Raw genomic sequence first — 15,457 nt, forward strand, 5'->3', positions numbered from 1 at the left:
GACATGCTAATTACCTACACACGGGCAGGAACCCTCTCAGGTCCAGCGGCAGTGGCCTTTTAACCACCCCTCGTGCTAGTGTAGAGCAGGGGAAGCTGCATTTTCTATTTACGCCCCAAGTAGATGGAACGCCCAGCATGAGGACCTGAGAGAGGCCCCCACACTGGACACATCTAAAAGCAGGTTAAAAACCTTGCTTTTCACAACAGCCTATGGCTAGGTTCTAAGTTTGTGTGTTTTGTGTATTTTACTATTTTTATATATTCTACTCTAATTGTTGTTACTTTTTTAATCAGTCTTATGGCACTTTTATTTATTTCATTAACTCAGTTTTAAACTTGTCTGTACTTTTATAAATTTGTCTGTACTTTTATTTATCTCATTTTATGTTTTTATAATGGGGTTTTTTCTCATCTTTTGCCTGCGAAGCACTTTGAATGACCTCTGCGATGATAAGGTGCTATACAAATACAGCCGCCTTGCCTAATTTATGTACAATAATTTAAAGTATGCTATATTTGTGTTATTTATTTCCATATTTGGTTTACTGTCTTCAAACTGGGTGCTGCGTATTAAGTCCCCTTTGGGAAAATTCTAGTCGATCCTTTTCTACATGAGTCAGTTTTTGCGTCTTGGAATGTCTCGGCTGAAAATGGGGAATGGGGAATATTCCAAGGAATCTCTAACGTTCTAGAAAAGAAAGAACAGTCAAGTGTTGCATAGATAAATTTGCTTCTAGTCGCCTGCTGGTTTTGTCTAGCACCCTTGTCTGGTGCCTATTTGTGTGTTGGAACAACTGAACCCCACAGACACGTAGGTTAGAAAGAAGAGTGGGTCTCAAGGGTATTTTCAAACGAAAGGGAAATCCTGTAGTGTTCAGGTCTGCAGACACCATGTGCTGAGAACAGGGCTGATGGTTGAATACCATGTTAAACTCCCCACATTTCCCACACTGACACTACAGCTCTTTATGGTACGTCTGTATTTACTCTGCCTTTCACTCTCTTCAGCTCCTGTGTGTGTGTGTGTGTGTGTGTGTGTGTGTGTGTGTGTGTGTGTGTGTGTGTGTGTGTCCGTGTGTGTTTGCCACAGTATTTCCTTGTGAAATAAAAGACTGGAATGTTTTTGAAGCATCTGTTCCCATAACAACAGGTTGATCACATGATGACCCCATGACCTTCTGGAAACAAATACTTCCTGTTTACCAAGGGGGGCATCGTCATTTATCCGTTTATGCTGTAAGACCACAGCCTGTCTGCATGTCTGTCACTTAAATTAGACATCTAGGAGTTAAATTAATCAGTGATTAATGTGGTTGGGAAAAGTTGCATGCTCCCTCCAGAGAAGTGCTCCAGTTGTGTCATTTTGGTGGCATATTGCGAGTTGAAGACTCTTCAGACCAGACCATCTGTCTTTGGCGGGAAGCTCTGAACTGCAGCAAAGTGGCTGTTCAGCTGCAGGGTTTAAAGACACGGGTTCCTTTCATCCCCCAGTAGTTCTTCTTTCCCATACAAATTGTGACAAACTCAACCAAGGCCTTCCAATGTGCAGATGTTGGTGGGGATAAGTTAGTATGCCTTCCTTTAAGTGTCATGACTTTATCAGAGTCTTCTTCTTCTTCTTCTTCTTTCAGCTTTATCCCTGTTTCTCAGAGGTCACCACAGCAGGTTTTATACATAGTTGTCAATCCGCATACTGATTTGGCAAAAATTTGATGCCCTCCCTGACACAACCACTAACCCTATTGACTTCATCATGACTTCTTGATGAAGTCATCTTCACGACTTCATCAGAGTAAAGAGTTTTAATTCCTGTTATGTACAAATGTTAGTTTATATGTTAATAGCATGACATTTGACATGACATGACATGACACGACACGACATGAGACGACATGATGTAACAATATAACAAAATGACAATGTACCATAATGTTAGCTTTGCGCTGGGTGGTTCTTTGCCTCCAAATCACGAGTTTAAATCCTTCAGCACACACTTTGTCATGGATCATCCCATTTATACCAAAAGCATTGCCTTTTTTTTTTTTTTACATTTTGGACTACGAATTAAGAGGTTATGAAACTATAGTTAGCCACTAAGCTAACTTTTAATGATTAATCTGTGCTTGCTAATGATAGCAACTTTGTAGCCAGCGTCTGAATTTAGAACAGTGATTAAACTTGCGGCCCTGTGATGGCCTGGCGGCCTGTCCAGGGTGTCTCCCCGCTGGCCGCCCAGTGACTGCTGGGATAGGCTCCAGCATCCCCACGACCCTCAGAGCAGGATAAGCGGTTCAGATGAATGGGTGGATGGATGGATTAAACTTGAGCAGCACTATATGTTTAATGTACAGTTTTAACTCACACCCCCCAGCCAATCAGAGACCAGTATTCTCTAAGAGCATAGTGTAAGTAAGGGATCATGTATTGTACAGCGAGCCGGTCACTATTGCAAAATAAAGCCGTCAGGGTCCTGCATCACCCTGCCATGGTTTATTTTGCAATAATGAAAATGTGAGAAATAGCACGGGGGAGAACAAGCAAACTCCACACAGAAAGGACCTGGGGTTTGAACCCTGGACCTTCTTGCTGTGAGGCAACAGTGCTAACCACTGGGCCATGGATCGAGGTCTCAGCAGCAGAGGAGAGTGATGGGTGGAAAAAGGCAGTTCTGGTGATTTGATTGACATGGCGTTCAAAGGAGAAGCTGCTGTTGAAAATGATTCTGAGGTTGCGGATGTGTGTATCTGACAGTATATACCTATGTTATGTTAAGAGCCCAGGTTAACTGCTTTACTTAACCCTGGCTAACCCTTAAACCAGTGTTTCTTAACCCAGTCCTTAAGGACTCCCTATCCTGCATATTTTCTTTGCAACCCTGAATAGGTGCCTGTTTGTAGTTATTCAACCAATCAGCAATGAATTTTGTCAGATGTTGCACACCTTGCATAATTAAGTGCTGCGAGATGATTGGTCGAGTAAGTACAAGCAGGGCTACCTATGCAGGGCTACAACGAAAATCTGCAGAATAGGGGGTCCTTGAGGACTGGGTTGAGAAACACTGCCTTAAACAATGCTTGATACTGACATAGGATTCATACTGACATATGATGGTGAAAATAGTTCTCCTGTTGGCATACTCCCTTTGCCTCCTTCGCACCACATTATGGGCATTAACCACAGACCTTTTTTTTTTTTAAAATTTTCTGTCTTGTGTTATGTACTTTTGTATTCTCAAGGATCAGGAACACTTTATATTGTTTATCGACATATCGTTTCCTCCAGCCCACGGCAGTGCAACACAAAGACAAAAACACATACCTAAAAACTACAAGAACACATAGTATATCAAACTACCAAAAAAATTAAAAATTAAAAAATCACTGTCCGAGAGAACGAACGCCAGGATGACTGTCGGTCTGCATGGGCTAGCAGTTAGCTTAGCCTGCCCCGCTTGCGCCTCCTGTCAGACCGCCCTCGGTGTTTCACCTTCGGGCGCAGCTCCAGGCAGGGCCGTGGTCCCTGGGCCCAACGCCAGCTCTCCCAGCCACACACCTTCGACACACCTCCCCGCCCCCCACAGGACGACACCGAAAACACAGTCCGCGCCAGGCGAGGCCGCTGCCAGACCGCCCTCGGTGTTATCGGAACTGCCAGTCTGCATGGGCTAGCAGTTAGCTTAGCCTGCCCCGCTTGCGCGTCCTGTCAGACCGCCCTCGGTGTTTCGCCTTCGGGCGCAGCTCCAGGCAGGGCCGTGGTCCCTGGGCCCACGGGATGCCACAGACCAAGCTCTCCCAGCCGATCCAACGCCAGCTCTCCCAGCCACACACCTTCGACACACCTCCCCGCCCCCCACAGGACGACACCAACAACACAGTCCGCGCCAGGCGAGGCCGCCGCCAGACCGCCCCCGGTGTTATCGGGACTGCCGGTCTGCATGGGCTAGCAGTTAGCTTAGCCTGCCCCGCTTGCACGTCCTGTCAGACCGCCGTCAGTGTTTCCTGTTCGGGCGCAGCTTCGGGCAGGGGCCATGGCCCCTGGGCACGCAGGGCGCTGCAGACCAAGCTCTCCCAGCCGATCCAACGCCAGCTCTCCCAGCCATCAAACCAAGACGTGGACAGACTGGACAAAGACAGTGCATGGACGACACTGGGTGAGGCCGCTGCAAACATACATTTCACCGCCATCTTTCACCCTTCTTTTACCCAGCTCTCAAGTAAATGTTCATCTTTGGGAAAACCACGGAAGCCCACATTCATAACGTCTCTTTTTCAGCACGTAAGGGGATGCTAACACAGTAGCGGTGGTTTGCCATTAGCCGTGCCATACTTCCACTTCCTAAGCCCGGAAGCCGTCTATGCCTAGCCTGGCATACTGCAAATTCAATCGATTTAACAGTTTCATACTGCGCACTACTATGAAAAGCGGTATTTAGTACATACTGCATACTGTGTTCGTCAGCCCAAGTCTCTATGTAACCGTAGCAACACACGGACTCAGTACCAGCCCAGCGCACATTCAAAGTCAGCTTAGCGGCTAACTGTTGCTTCATAGCCTTTTAATTCTGAGTCCAAAACATTAAAAAAAAGTAAATGCTTTTATTTTAATTCTTTGATAAATGACAATGGTATAAGTGGGATAAGCCACGACACAGTGTGAGCACGCCTTGACGAGTCAAGTCAATTCTATTCTATTTGTATAGCCCAGTATCACAGATGACACATTTGCCTCAGTGGGCTTTACAGCAACACAACATCCTGCCCTAGCAGGTTAGCAAACCAAAGACCCAGCATACCTGCCGTCATGGATTATACTTTACGTAACAGAACAGAACAGAACAGAACCAACAATCAATAGATTCTCTGTTGACGAAAACTGACAATGATGTGTTCCATTTGAAAGGCTGCTGTCAAGGTTGCCTGTTTGCTGTGGACTATTTCCTCCAGTTTACCCTGTCTCATAATGGTTCTGTTCACCCACCCTCCCCCTCTCTCTCGCTCTCTCTCTCTGTCAATATATATATACATATACATACATATACATATACATATATACACACACACACACATATATATATATGTATATATATATATATATATAAACTTTGTTAAAAGAAACACTCAATGGCAGGGAAAGTGCTCAACAAATAAGGAGCAACATCATCCATTGTGTGTGTGTGTGTGTGTGTGTGTGTATATATGTATATGTATGTATATATATATATATATATATCTCAGTATAGATGTAGGAAAAAAAAACTTGTGCTCATCAGCTGCTAATGTAGACATTAGCAGCTGATGCCCAGGGAGAAATCAGCCATCGGCCATCATTGTGCCCTGTTTGGTTAGTTTTATTTCTCCAGCGTGTCTGTGTGTGTGTGTGTGTGTGTGTGTGTGTGTGTGTGTGTGTGTGTGTGTGTGTGTTTGTGTGTGTTTTTGTTTGAGCATGTAGGACACGCAGAACAAAGGGAGGAGTGCGTAAACACGTTTCCATATATGTATTTGTGTGTCTATGCAAAAAGAACACAAATAACATTGGTGATGGGGGCTGTTTGTGTGTCAGGGTATTGTGTGTGCGTGTGTGTGTATGTGTGTGTGTGTGTGTGTGTGTGTGTTGCCCCTCTTGGGAGGTGTGTGTGTTTGTGCTGGTGGTGGTGGGGGGGTATTTGCAGGTCTCGTAAGTCTCTGCTGGGGTGGTCTTGTTTGAGAACAAGATAAAGGAGGGGTGTTTGTGTGTGTGTGCATGTGCGTGTGCGTGTGTGTGTGTGTGTGTGTGTGTGTTTGTAGTAAACATTAGATGCCAGACAATCAGACTGAACGCACGCACACACACGCCCTCTTTAACGCCGGAGAGGGAGGAGGAGAGGGAGGAGGAGAAAAGAGGAGCGAGAGCAACAGAGAAAGTGAGAGGAGAGGAGAGAGGAGAACTTCCATTCCACTTCTGCCTCCCAGCAGCAAAATGAACACCTCAGCATGGATCTCAGCTCATGGAGCGGCCTGAGGTAGGTCACCTTACTTGTATTTGACATATTTGACGAGTATTTACCCCCCACGTGTCTTCTCATGAAGCTCCGGTGGTCCACGTTGGACTGGCTGTTGGCTCGGGGCTTCAGGCCGCTTTAGCTGCAGATGTGATGACTTGTGGATAGTCAACATCCACACAAGCCTTCGGAGAGACAACGCTGCAACATGATGGCTACCGATTGGACTCAAACATCTAAACTTGTCTTTCGAATCTCACCTGACATTTCACCGCAAAGACGCCGTGTCCAAACTGAGACAAATCTCAGCATTCGTGTAAGAAAATACACAAAACCAAACGAGCGACACGCCGGGGGTGCAGTGAGAGATCGCAACCCGGTCACATTTTAAAATCACTTGTTTACCCGAAAGACAAGAAACCAAGTTAAAATGTATTTCTTTTAAGATCTTTATTTATTTATTTTATATGAATTTAGATATGATTTATTTAAACATTATTTCTTTAAATATGATATATTTACTTTATTTTTATTATTTATTTAAATATTATATTCTTTGTTCACTCTGGATTATTTAAAATATTCATTCTAGTCTGAAGCATAGTTTGATGAAAACAAAATTTTTTTTTTAATTGTACTTCTAAAGTTATTCTACGTAGGATGAAATAACCAAGTTAGACAATGCAAGATAAATGTCCCTAAATCGTGACAAATAATCTTTGTAACACTTTACTATGGGGAACGTAGTCACCATTAATTAGGTGCTTATTAGCATGCAAATTAGCAACATATTGGCTCTTAATTGGTCATTATTACGTACTCATTAATGCCTTATTCTGCATGGCCTTATTATACAACCAGTAAGCCATTAACTATGAGTTTTCCCTCTATAACCTCAGAAGTATTGCTTATTAGTAGTACCATCTCAATATGCTTTGCTGAGTATGGCCTTTATAAGGTGGTAGTACCACAAGAAGAGTTATTCTCCCTTACTAACACTTCATGAATATGGTCTGTTCTTACATAACAAAACACACAACTACAAGTGTTCATAGTGTTAAATTACTCTAAATTAAGTTGTTGTTACTTAGAATATGCTCCCCATACTAAAGTGGCATCTTGACCATTACTAATTCACTAGTAATTATGTTTTTTTATGTTCCCCATACTAAAGTGTTACCATAATCTTACATGGTTCTCGGCGATAAAATGATTCTTGAAACAAGATTTTTGTGTGATTTGAGGACTGACGGACTTGTTCACACCGTCTTTTGCAGTGTACGTATTTCATTGACCAACAACAGCAATGGAAAACAATTCTGCGCGTGTTTCAGGTCGTTCTGGAGGCACATAATTATTCTGAACGTTAGTCAAATGGAAAGCTCATTTTAAGACCGTATCTTCCACGCATCTTACATGCACAGATTATGCAGATGTGAGTGTTTATATGTAAAAGTACAGTTTTAGTCATGAATAATCTGATTTTAAACTTCTTCCTTGTTGAATGATAAAAAAGTGCATGCTTGTGTGTGTGTTTGTGAGTTTCAAGACTCTCACTGTGTGCTTCACTTTATTTCCAGCCCGTCCAGGTGAACTGAAATAGGGAGACACGCGAGCGACCGGTCCACATCTGGAACCAGAACCCAGTGTTGTCAGTATCAAACAGATCTGAAACTGAGGGATCTCTTGGAAATTTGTTTTTTTCTTCTGTAATGCTCACACAACAACGCGCAGGGGAATAACTGGAGCCTTTTTTGATGTTGATGACAAAATCGACTGCTCGGGGTCATTGTTAATGACAGAATTAATTGTCTGAGAAGGCAGCTAGTCAGACTGACCAACCAACGAAAAGATGTCAGCTGTAGATTTCCACACCTCCCCTTCTCCTTCTCCTCCTGCCTTAGCCCAGTGTGACTACAGTGACTGGTCTCCCTCCTTCGCCATCATCTCGTCCATCTACTTGTTGACCTTCCTGGTCGGCTGTCTGGGAAACAGCCTCGTGCTCTGGGCCTACATGGACCGAACTGTGGGGAGGAAAACCAGGATGGTGAATGGATCCAGAACCAAATCACAGACCAGGTTCGGTTCGGTGTGCTGCGGTAAAATGCACAGTAAAATGTTCAGGAATGGCCAACAAAATGTTGATTCTGCAAGCCCTCTACGGAGAACATTCCTGAAAGGAGACAGCGAAACGTGCCAGGATACAACCAAGCAAACCGTAAAATCCTCGTCTCAATCCACTCCATCCTCCTTTTCTCCCGCAGTACTACCTCGCTCCTCTCGTTCACTAACCGACACTCTGATAGCTAGCTTAGCGTTTGCTGATCTGTGCTTCCTGATGACCCTACCTCTATGGGCAGTCTACACAGCAATGGGCTACCATTGGCCGTTCGGACAACCCCTCTGCCAAATCAGCAGCTTCCTCACAGCGCTCAACATGTATGCAAGCGTGTTCAGTCTGAGCATGCTCAGCGTGGAGCGATATTTGGTTTTGACTGGACGCCGGCACCCGGGCAATCGCACCTATCAGACACACTCCAGAAAGGCCTTCTGGCTAGTGGGAGGCATTTGGGTGTTGGCGGGCATTCTGGCACTTCCTGGTTTGCTGCTGCGGTCCGTCAGGGAGGTGGTGAAAGAGGCGGGGCCCAAGGACACCTGGCAGGTAGAGCCAACTCAACCAGACAATCCCAGAGCTGTCCTCCTCTCCTGCCAGATGGATTACACCATTCTGATCGGAGCGGAATTAGAGGAGACAGAGAGGGAGCGGGCGGAACTTTGGTGGGCTGCAGCCTTAAGCCTTAAGTCGACACTGATTGGCTTCCTGTTTCCTCTCCTCATTCTATTGGTCTGCTACTGCTCACTGGCCTGCCTCCTCAGCAGACATTTCGGACACGGCCCTCACTCCGATCGCAGACGCCAGCAACGACTTCTCAAGGTCATCGTTAGCTTGGTGATGGCGTTCTTCCTGTGCTGGCTGCCTCTGCACATGAATAAGACCATGTCTATGTTGCTGGAGTTTGATCTGCTTCCATACTCTTGCACCTTAGACCAAATCTTACTGGCCGCTCACCCCTACGTCACCTGTTTAGCTTACCTCAACTCCTGCCTCAATCCACTCCTGTATGCCTTCTGTGACTCCTCCTTCCGGAGGAGGTGTAGAGGAGCGCTACTCCTGCAGTGCAGCAGGTGGAGGAGAGAGGCAGAGGCAGAGAGCACGAGGACACAGGAAACTGCCGATAGGATGAAGGAGGGAACAGAGGAGAGGACTGAGAGGGTGGGAGGTGTGGTGGATTAGTGCTCGGAGAGACCGTCACCAAACTATCACAGGTTTGAGTCTCATTTGCAGCAGTGTGTTCTGACGAAGTGCCTTTGAACACTACAACAAGCTGTTCGATGAGACGGGATACTGAAACAGCTCAAAATTTCCTTTAAAACTAAACACCACTGTTAAGAACTAAATAGAGTTTTTTGAAATTTTATTTTAAAGATTACCTGTGTGCTATGCGCCCACTAGTAACACTACTGGGGGGAGGGGGGGGGAGGGTTCTCGTAGCACAACAAAACCGTTAAAAGTTCCCATTAACCGGCTAGCAGAGTGCTATTTGATTCCACATATTTACGTGTTTTCCGTAAAAACAGGAAGCTAGGGAGGGACTTGTTGCCAATATTGAGTGGCGTTTACAGTAGCCAATAGTGCTGAATGTGCCGCAGACGGGAGGGGGCCCCGCGAGACAGTGTCCGACACCATGCTGGAAGGGGGGCCGGCGGAGGGGACTGGGTACAGCCGTGTGCGGCGGCTACTCTGGACACGCGCCGGGCCCTTCTCGCGCACCTCCCCATCTGAGGTGACCGATTCCAAGAGTTCGCACAACCAAAAGCGCAGCGACGACCCATAACTGATAACTGCTTGTAGTTGACCCATAATTGCTTGTAGGTCATATGCACCGGTTGGTAACTGGCAGAATTTATGGTCATGGGGGAGGGGCATACAAATTCAAGAAAGCGTTTCATTGTTACATTTTGTTATCCATCCGTTCCATCCATTATCCAAACCGCTTATCCTGCTCAGGGCCACGGGATGCTGGAGCCTATCCCGGCAGTCATTGGGCGGCAGGCGGGGAGACACCCTGGACAGGCCGCCAGACCAATTTCCAGTAAACTCTTAAATACCATTCAGAATGCCTGCAAAATCCCTTTTTGTCATTGTTTGGTCAGATACTGGTGTTAGCGCGGTCGCCTCACAGCAAGAAGGCCCTGGGTTCGAGCCCCGGGGTAGTCCAACCTTGGGGGTCGTCCTGTGTGTGGAGTTTGTATGTTCTCCCCGTGTCTGCGTGGGTTTCCTCCGGGGGCTCCGGTTTCCTCCCACAGTCCAAAGACATGCAGGTCCGGTGAATCGGCTATACTAAATTGTCCCGAGGTGTGAATATGTGTGTGTGTGTGTTTTGGCGGGCCCTGTGATGGCCTGGCGGCCTGTCCAGGGTGTCTCCCCGCTTGCCGCCCAGTGACCGCTGGGATAGGCTGCAGCATCCCCGCGACTGTGAGAGCAGGACAGGCGGTTTGGATAATGGATGGATGGACAGTGCGAGACATATATGATAAAAAAGAAAACTTAAAACAGCTGTTCTGATGGGAACTTTGACACTGTGACTGTCAGGCATGTGCATGAGGACACACACACATGCATGAACGTGGAGGTGTAAAGAGGGAGATGCTAACTGGCCAACAAAATGCTAACTGGCTTACCAAGGCTAAATGGTAGTTTAGGGTTATTAGCATCTTATAACCCCCAATCAAATCTTTATATACACTACCGTTCAAAAGTTTGGGATCACCCAAACAATTTTGTGTTTTCCATGAAAAGTCACACTTATTCACCACCATATGTTGTGAAATGAATAGAAAATAGAGTCAAGACATTGACAAGGTTAGAAATAATGATTTGTATTTGAAATAAGATTTTTTTTACATCAAACTTTGCTTTCGTCAAAGAATCCTCCATTTGCAGCAATTACAGCATTGCAGACCTTTGGCATTCTAGCTGTGAATTTGTTGAGGTAATCTGGAGAAATTGCACCCCATGCTTCCAGAAGCAGCTCCCACAAGTTGGATTGGTTGGATGGGCACTTCTTTGAGCAGATTGAGTTTCTGGAGCATCACATTTGTGGGGTCAATTAAACGCTCAAAATGGCCAGAAAAAGAGAACTTCCATCTGAAACTCGACAGTCTATTCTTGTTCTTAGAAATGAAGGCTATTCCATGCGAGAAATTGCTAAGAAATTGAAGATTTCCTACACCGGTGTGTACTACTCCCTTCAGAGGACAGCACAAACAGGCTCTAACCAGAGTAGAAAAAGAAGTGGGAGGCCGCGTTGCACAACTGAGCAAGAAGATAAGTACATTAGAGTCTCTAGTTTGAGAAACAGACACCTCACAGGTCCCCAACTGGCATCTTCATTAAATAGTACCTGTTAGAGCCTGTTTGTGCTGTCCTCTGAAGGGAGTAGTACACACCGGTGTAGGAAATCTTCAATTTCTTAGCAATTTCTCGCATGGAATAGCCTTCATTTCTAAGAACAAGAATAGACTGTCGAGTTTCAGATGAAAGTTCTCTTTTTCTGGCCATTTTGAGCGTTTAATTGACCCCACAAATGTGATGCTCCAGAAACTCAATCTGCTCAAAGAAGTGCCCATCCAACCAATCCAACTTGTGGGAGCTGCTTCTGGAAGCGTGGGGTGCAATTTCTCCAGATTACCTCAACAAATTAACAGCTAGAATGCCAAAGGTCTGCAATGCTGTAATTGCTGCAAATGGAGGATTCTTTAACGAAAGCAAAGTTTGATGTAAAAAAAATCTTATTTCAAATAAAAATCATTATTTCTAACCTTGTCAATGTCTTGACTCTATTTTCTATTCATTTCACAACATATGGTGGTGAATAAGTGTGACTTTTCATGGAAAACACGAAATTGTTTGGGTGATCCCAAACTTTTGAACGGTAGTGTATATATATATGTGTGTGTGTGTGTGTGTGTGTGTGTATATGTGTGTGTGTGTGTATATATATATGTATGTATGTATGTATGTATGTATGTATGTATGTATGTATGTATGTATGTATGTATGTATGTATGTATGTATGTATGTATATGTATATGTCCATGCCAGTTGTGGTCATTTCACATGTTTCTGTGAGATCAGGTTGGCCGTGCGGTGATCTGACAGCAGAAACAGAAAAATATGTCAGAGGAAACGCCTCTACTGTGTTATGTGCTACTGTGAAACGGGTTTTCACAGACAGGATCAAAGGCAAGAGAAGGTTGATTTGTAATTAGTGTAGCCTTCTAAATGGTTAAAATCTAGATTCCCCTGAACATCTTTGAAGATCGATATGGTAACACTTCATAACTACACAAACGAAGCGCTCGTTAATTAGCAGCCACTGAATTCATCATTTGTAGAGCATTTGTAACGCAAGACACGCACCAATGGTTCTAGTGAATTAATAGATGTTTTATAAATACCGCAACTCATGATCACTTCCGGTAGTTAGTAGTTGTTAGGTGGGTATTTTGCGTGAGCTCATCTAAAGTGAGGACTATCTGTGCCTCACAAAGCATTTGCACATGAGACCGAAAGGCCAGCAGCACCTTGAGACTCACAGCAGTCTGAAGGATCATGAGATCCTTTAGAAAGTGTAAGTACACGATTAACAAACTATTTAGATGTACATTTGTGCATGAATTAATCATGAAGTGAAGTATTAATAAGTATTAAAACATCTTTTAACACACTAACCATTGGCACATGTCTTGCTTTACAGATGCTTTACAGATGCTTTACAAATGATGAATTCAGTAGTTACTAATACTTAAGTAATGCTTCATTTGTGCAGTTCTTTTAAGTGTTACAGAAGATAATGATGTTTATCAGCACAGTCAGTGTGGTCTGACAACAAACTCTACAACTGGACGGGGGTATTATAAATACAAACAAACCTGTTTGTTTACACGGAAAACGCTGCGGTTCACCTTCAGCTCCATACTGGGTCCAGGAAGTCAAAGCACCACCTGACTTGTCAGGAGGACTGGACTCTGCTCTTACTTTTGATACCTAAGTAAAGAGTAAATACTCACGCTTTAGTGTTGAACTTTACCGAGCTGATGCTACTACATTCGTTTGATTCGATTCGATTCAAAATCTAAATACAAACCACAATTTATACCCTGGACGCGTATAGTTCACTCGTTATTATTTCCTGTTGAGGTCAGATGTCATACCATTCTCACGTCAGGATTATTTAGATGTTTGGCGTCACTGAGGGAAATCTGTTTCTTGATTTAAATGGATTTTAAGTGGTTCTCAGTCTGCTCTGTGAAGGATCCGACATCCTTTTTCTCAGACTTGGAGGGGTTGCGGAGCCGGTGATGTCACTGTTTTCAAAATAAACAGAAAACATAATGGCCAGATTCTGCCCTGCCCCTGTCCAGCCCGTCTCGTGTGGTGGACCGTGCCCCTCAGAGACGGACGAGCCCTGGTAGAAACAACGTTTTCCAGTCATACAGCCTGTTTAAATGTATCTTTCAGGTTTACTAGAGACCGTGCGTTGATACATTTTGTTCTGGTTTTTTTTATCAGCCTAGTAAACTTACTGTCATTTTGTTTCATCTACTTTCTCTTTGTTTTCAGAATGTTTTGTATGAAATAAACATTATAGCCACTGGGTATTTAAATTAGTTTTCTTACACGAGGAACGAAGGTAGTGAAGTCTCTTTTTAAATTTCATCTCTGGCTTAGTTAAGAAAATAAAATGGTTGTTAATGGTGTGAAGTAATCAACATGTAATTTGGGTTTCTTATTTCAGAACTGTTGGTTCTTCTGTCTGTGCCGTCTGACTGAGGTCTGAATAAAACTCTCACTGTTCTACAATTCAGAGATCCAAGCGGAAGCGAAACTCGAGTCACTGTGCAGGCCTGCTCCTGCTTTTCCGGCCTCCAGCAAGACGTATGTTGTGTTTACACGGTTGTTTTTGTGGACCAGTGTTTTATGTCAACATTGTCAATGGGTATTAAGGGATAAAATATAAACTCTGTGAAATTATTTTTTTTTGAGATTTCCAGGTTAAAAAAAAAAATCTCCAAAAGAGAATCAGTTTCAATATGTGACCCACATGGACCATGTGATCTTTTATTTAACGTGGCTTGAACCTCATTAGAATGTATTACGATGACTTTTTCTCAAAGTAAAAATGATATCAGAGCAAGAAATGGAACAATTATTAGAAAAAAGTACAATGGGACGTGACATTATGCAAGGATTTTGAAAACATTACATGAACTCACAAGTTTCTCAACTTTCTTATTAGGCAGAGGCTCTTTTGTTGTGTTGTTTAGTTTCCTTTTCAAATGAGATAAAAGAATGTCGATGCTATTTTTAGACTAATGAATATGACATTTGTCCAATGTACTTATCAATTTAATGATGTAATATTGTTCTTCTTCTTTCAGCTTTTTCGGTAGCTATATTATCATCACAATGTGATGATGAGTATTAATATAAACACAAATTTCAGATAAAATGTACGTGACAGCAATTCCAAAATAAAAAAAATCAAAGAAAATCTCAGGATTTAATGGTGCGGTGACTTTTATTTTGAAACCGGAAGACTGGCGCTGACGTCACGCGTCCCGTCGCCGGCGGAGGGAGTTTCACTTTGTTCCCTCAAACTTGTGCTGCGTTTTCCTTCTCGGTCACGTGTGAGCCGCTGCGTTTGCGTTGCGTTGTCCGTAATAACGACGCAACAGTTGTCATGATGAACTGTACTCGTACCTCCGAAGGTCGCCAGCGTCCCGTGCGAAGGTAGGAATACCGCGACATCTGCAGTGTGATTGTGTTTGGTTGTAATTTGCATGGATACTTTGTGCATATTATGTTGTTTTGTATCGTAAGTGCACGCATACACTGTGTATAAATGATGATTTTAGTGGTAGGGAGGACAACTCCTGCAGGGTGGTGCACGGTTTGCAGACCCACGTGTCGGTGCACGGTTTGCAAACCCGCGTGTCGGTGCACGGTTTGCAGACCCGCGTGTCGGTGCACGGTTTGCTAACCCGCGTGTCAGTGCACGGTTTGCTGACCCATGTGTTGCCCTCCCCAGGCTGTGATCGCGGTCTTGTTTTCGTTGGGGGATGGCGATGGCGACAGCACTGATATACGATGAGGAAATGACCAAATACAAACTCCTCTGGGTTGAGTAAGTACTCTGTGGCATTGTTTTAGAAAAGTGCAATATAGATACACAATTATTGTTATGATTTTTCGTATTATTCGTTGTTTTCCTCGAGGATCTTAAAGGTGGAACGAGGAGGATTTTCCTAAAAAAAATAAAAAATCAATGTACAGACTCCAGCGCTGCAGGGTTGGGTAGAAACAGGGCGACTCATCTCCATCCTGAGGTAGAGGAGGATGGGGATGAAGAGC

At 44.1% G+C, this 15,457-nt stretch overlaps 2 protein-coding genes across 2 annotated transcripts in view; both read left to right on the top strand.

Annotated features, from left to right (window-relative positions):
- The first annotated feature begins 7,831 nt into the window (after positions 1-7,831).
- aplnr2 (apelin receptor 2) lies at positions 7,832-9,274 on the top strand. The gene has a single exon (XM_056281684.1). It carries the CDS (start codon positions 7,832-7,834, stop codon positions 9,272-9,274), a length of 1,443 nt encoding a protein of 480 aa, XP_056137659.1.
- A 5,398-nt stretch (positions 9,275-14,672) lies between these two features.
- hdac10 (histone deacetylase 10) overlaps positions 14,673-15,457 on the top strand; it is a 15,918-nt gene continuing 15,133 nt past the window's right edge. The window contains exons 1-2 of the mRNA XM_056281685.1: positions 14,673-14,836; positions 15,135-15,230. Of these exons, the coding sequence (XP_056137660.1) occupies positions 15,166-15,230 (65 nt within the window). The 5' untranslated portion in view covers positions 14,673-14,836; positions 15,135-15,165. The remainder of the gene's footprint in view (positions 14,837-15,134; positions 15,231-15,457) is intronic.

Source organism: Lampris incognitus, chromosome 6 (genome assembly GCF_029633865.1).
Source record: "Lampris incognitus isolate fLamInc1 chromosome 6, fLamInc1.hap2, whole genome shotgun sequence".
NCBI lineage: Eukaryota > Metazoa > Chordata > Actinopteri > Lampriformes > Lampridae > Lampris > Lampris incognitus.

What these genes read in the sequence shown, in the direction of transcription:
- aplnr2 (XM_056281684.1), top strand. Translation starts at nt 7,832, where the DNA reads ATGTCAGCTGTAGATTTCCACACCTCCCCTTCTCCTTCTCCTCCTGCC.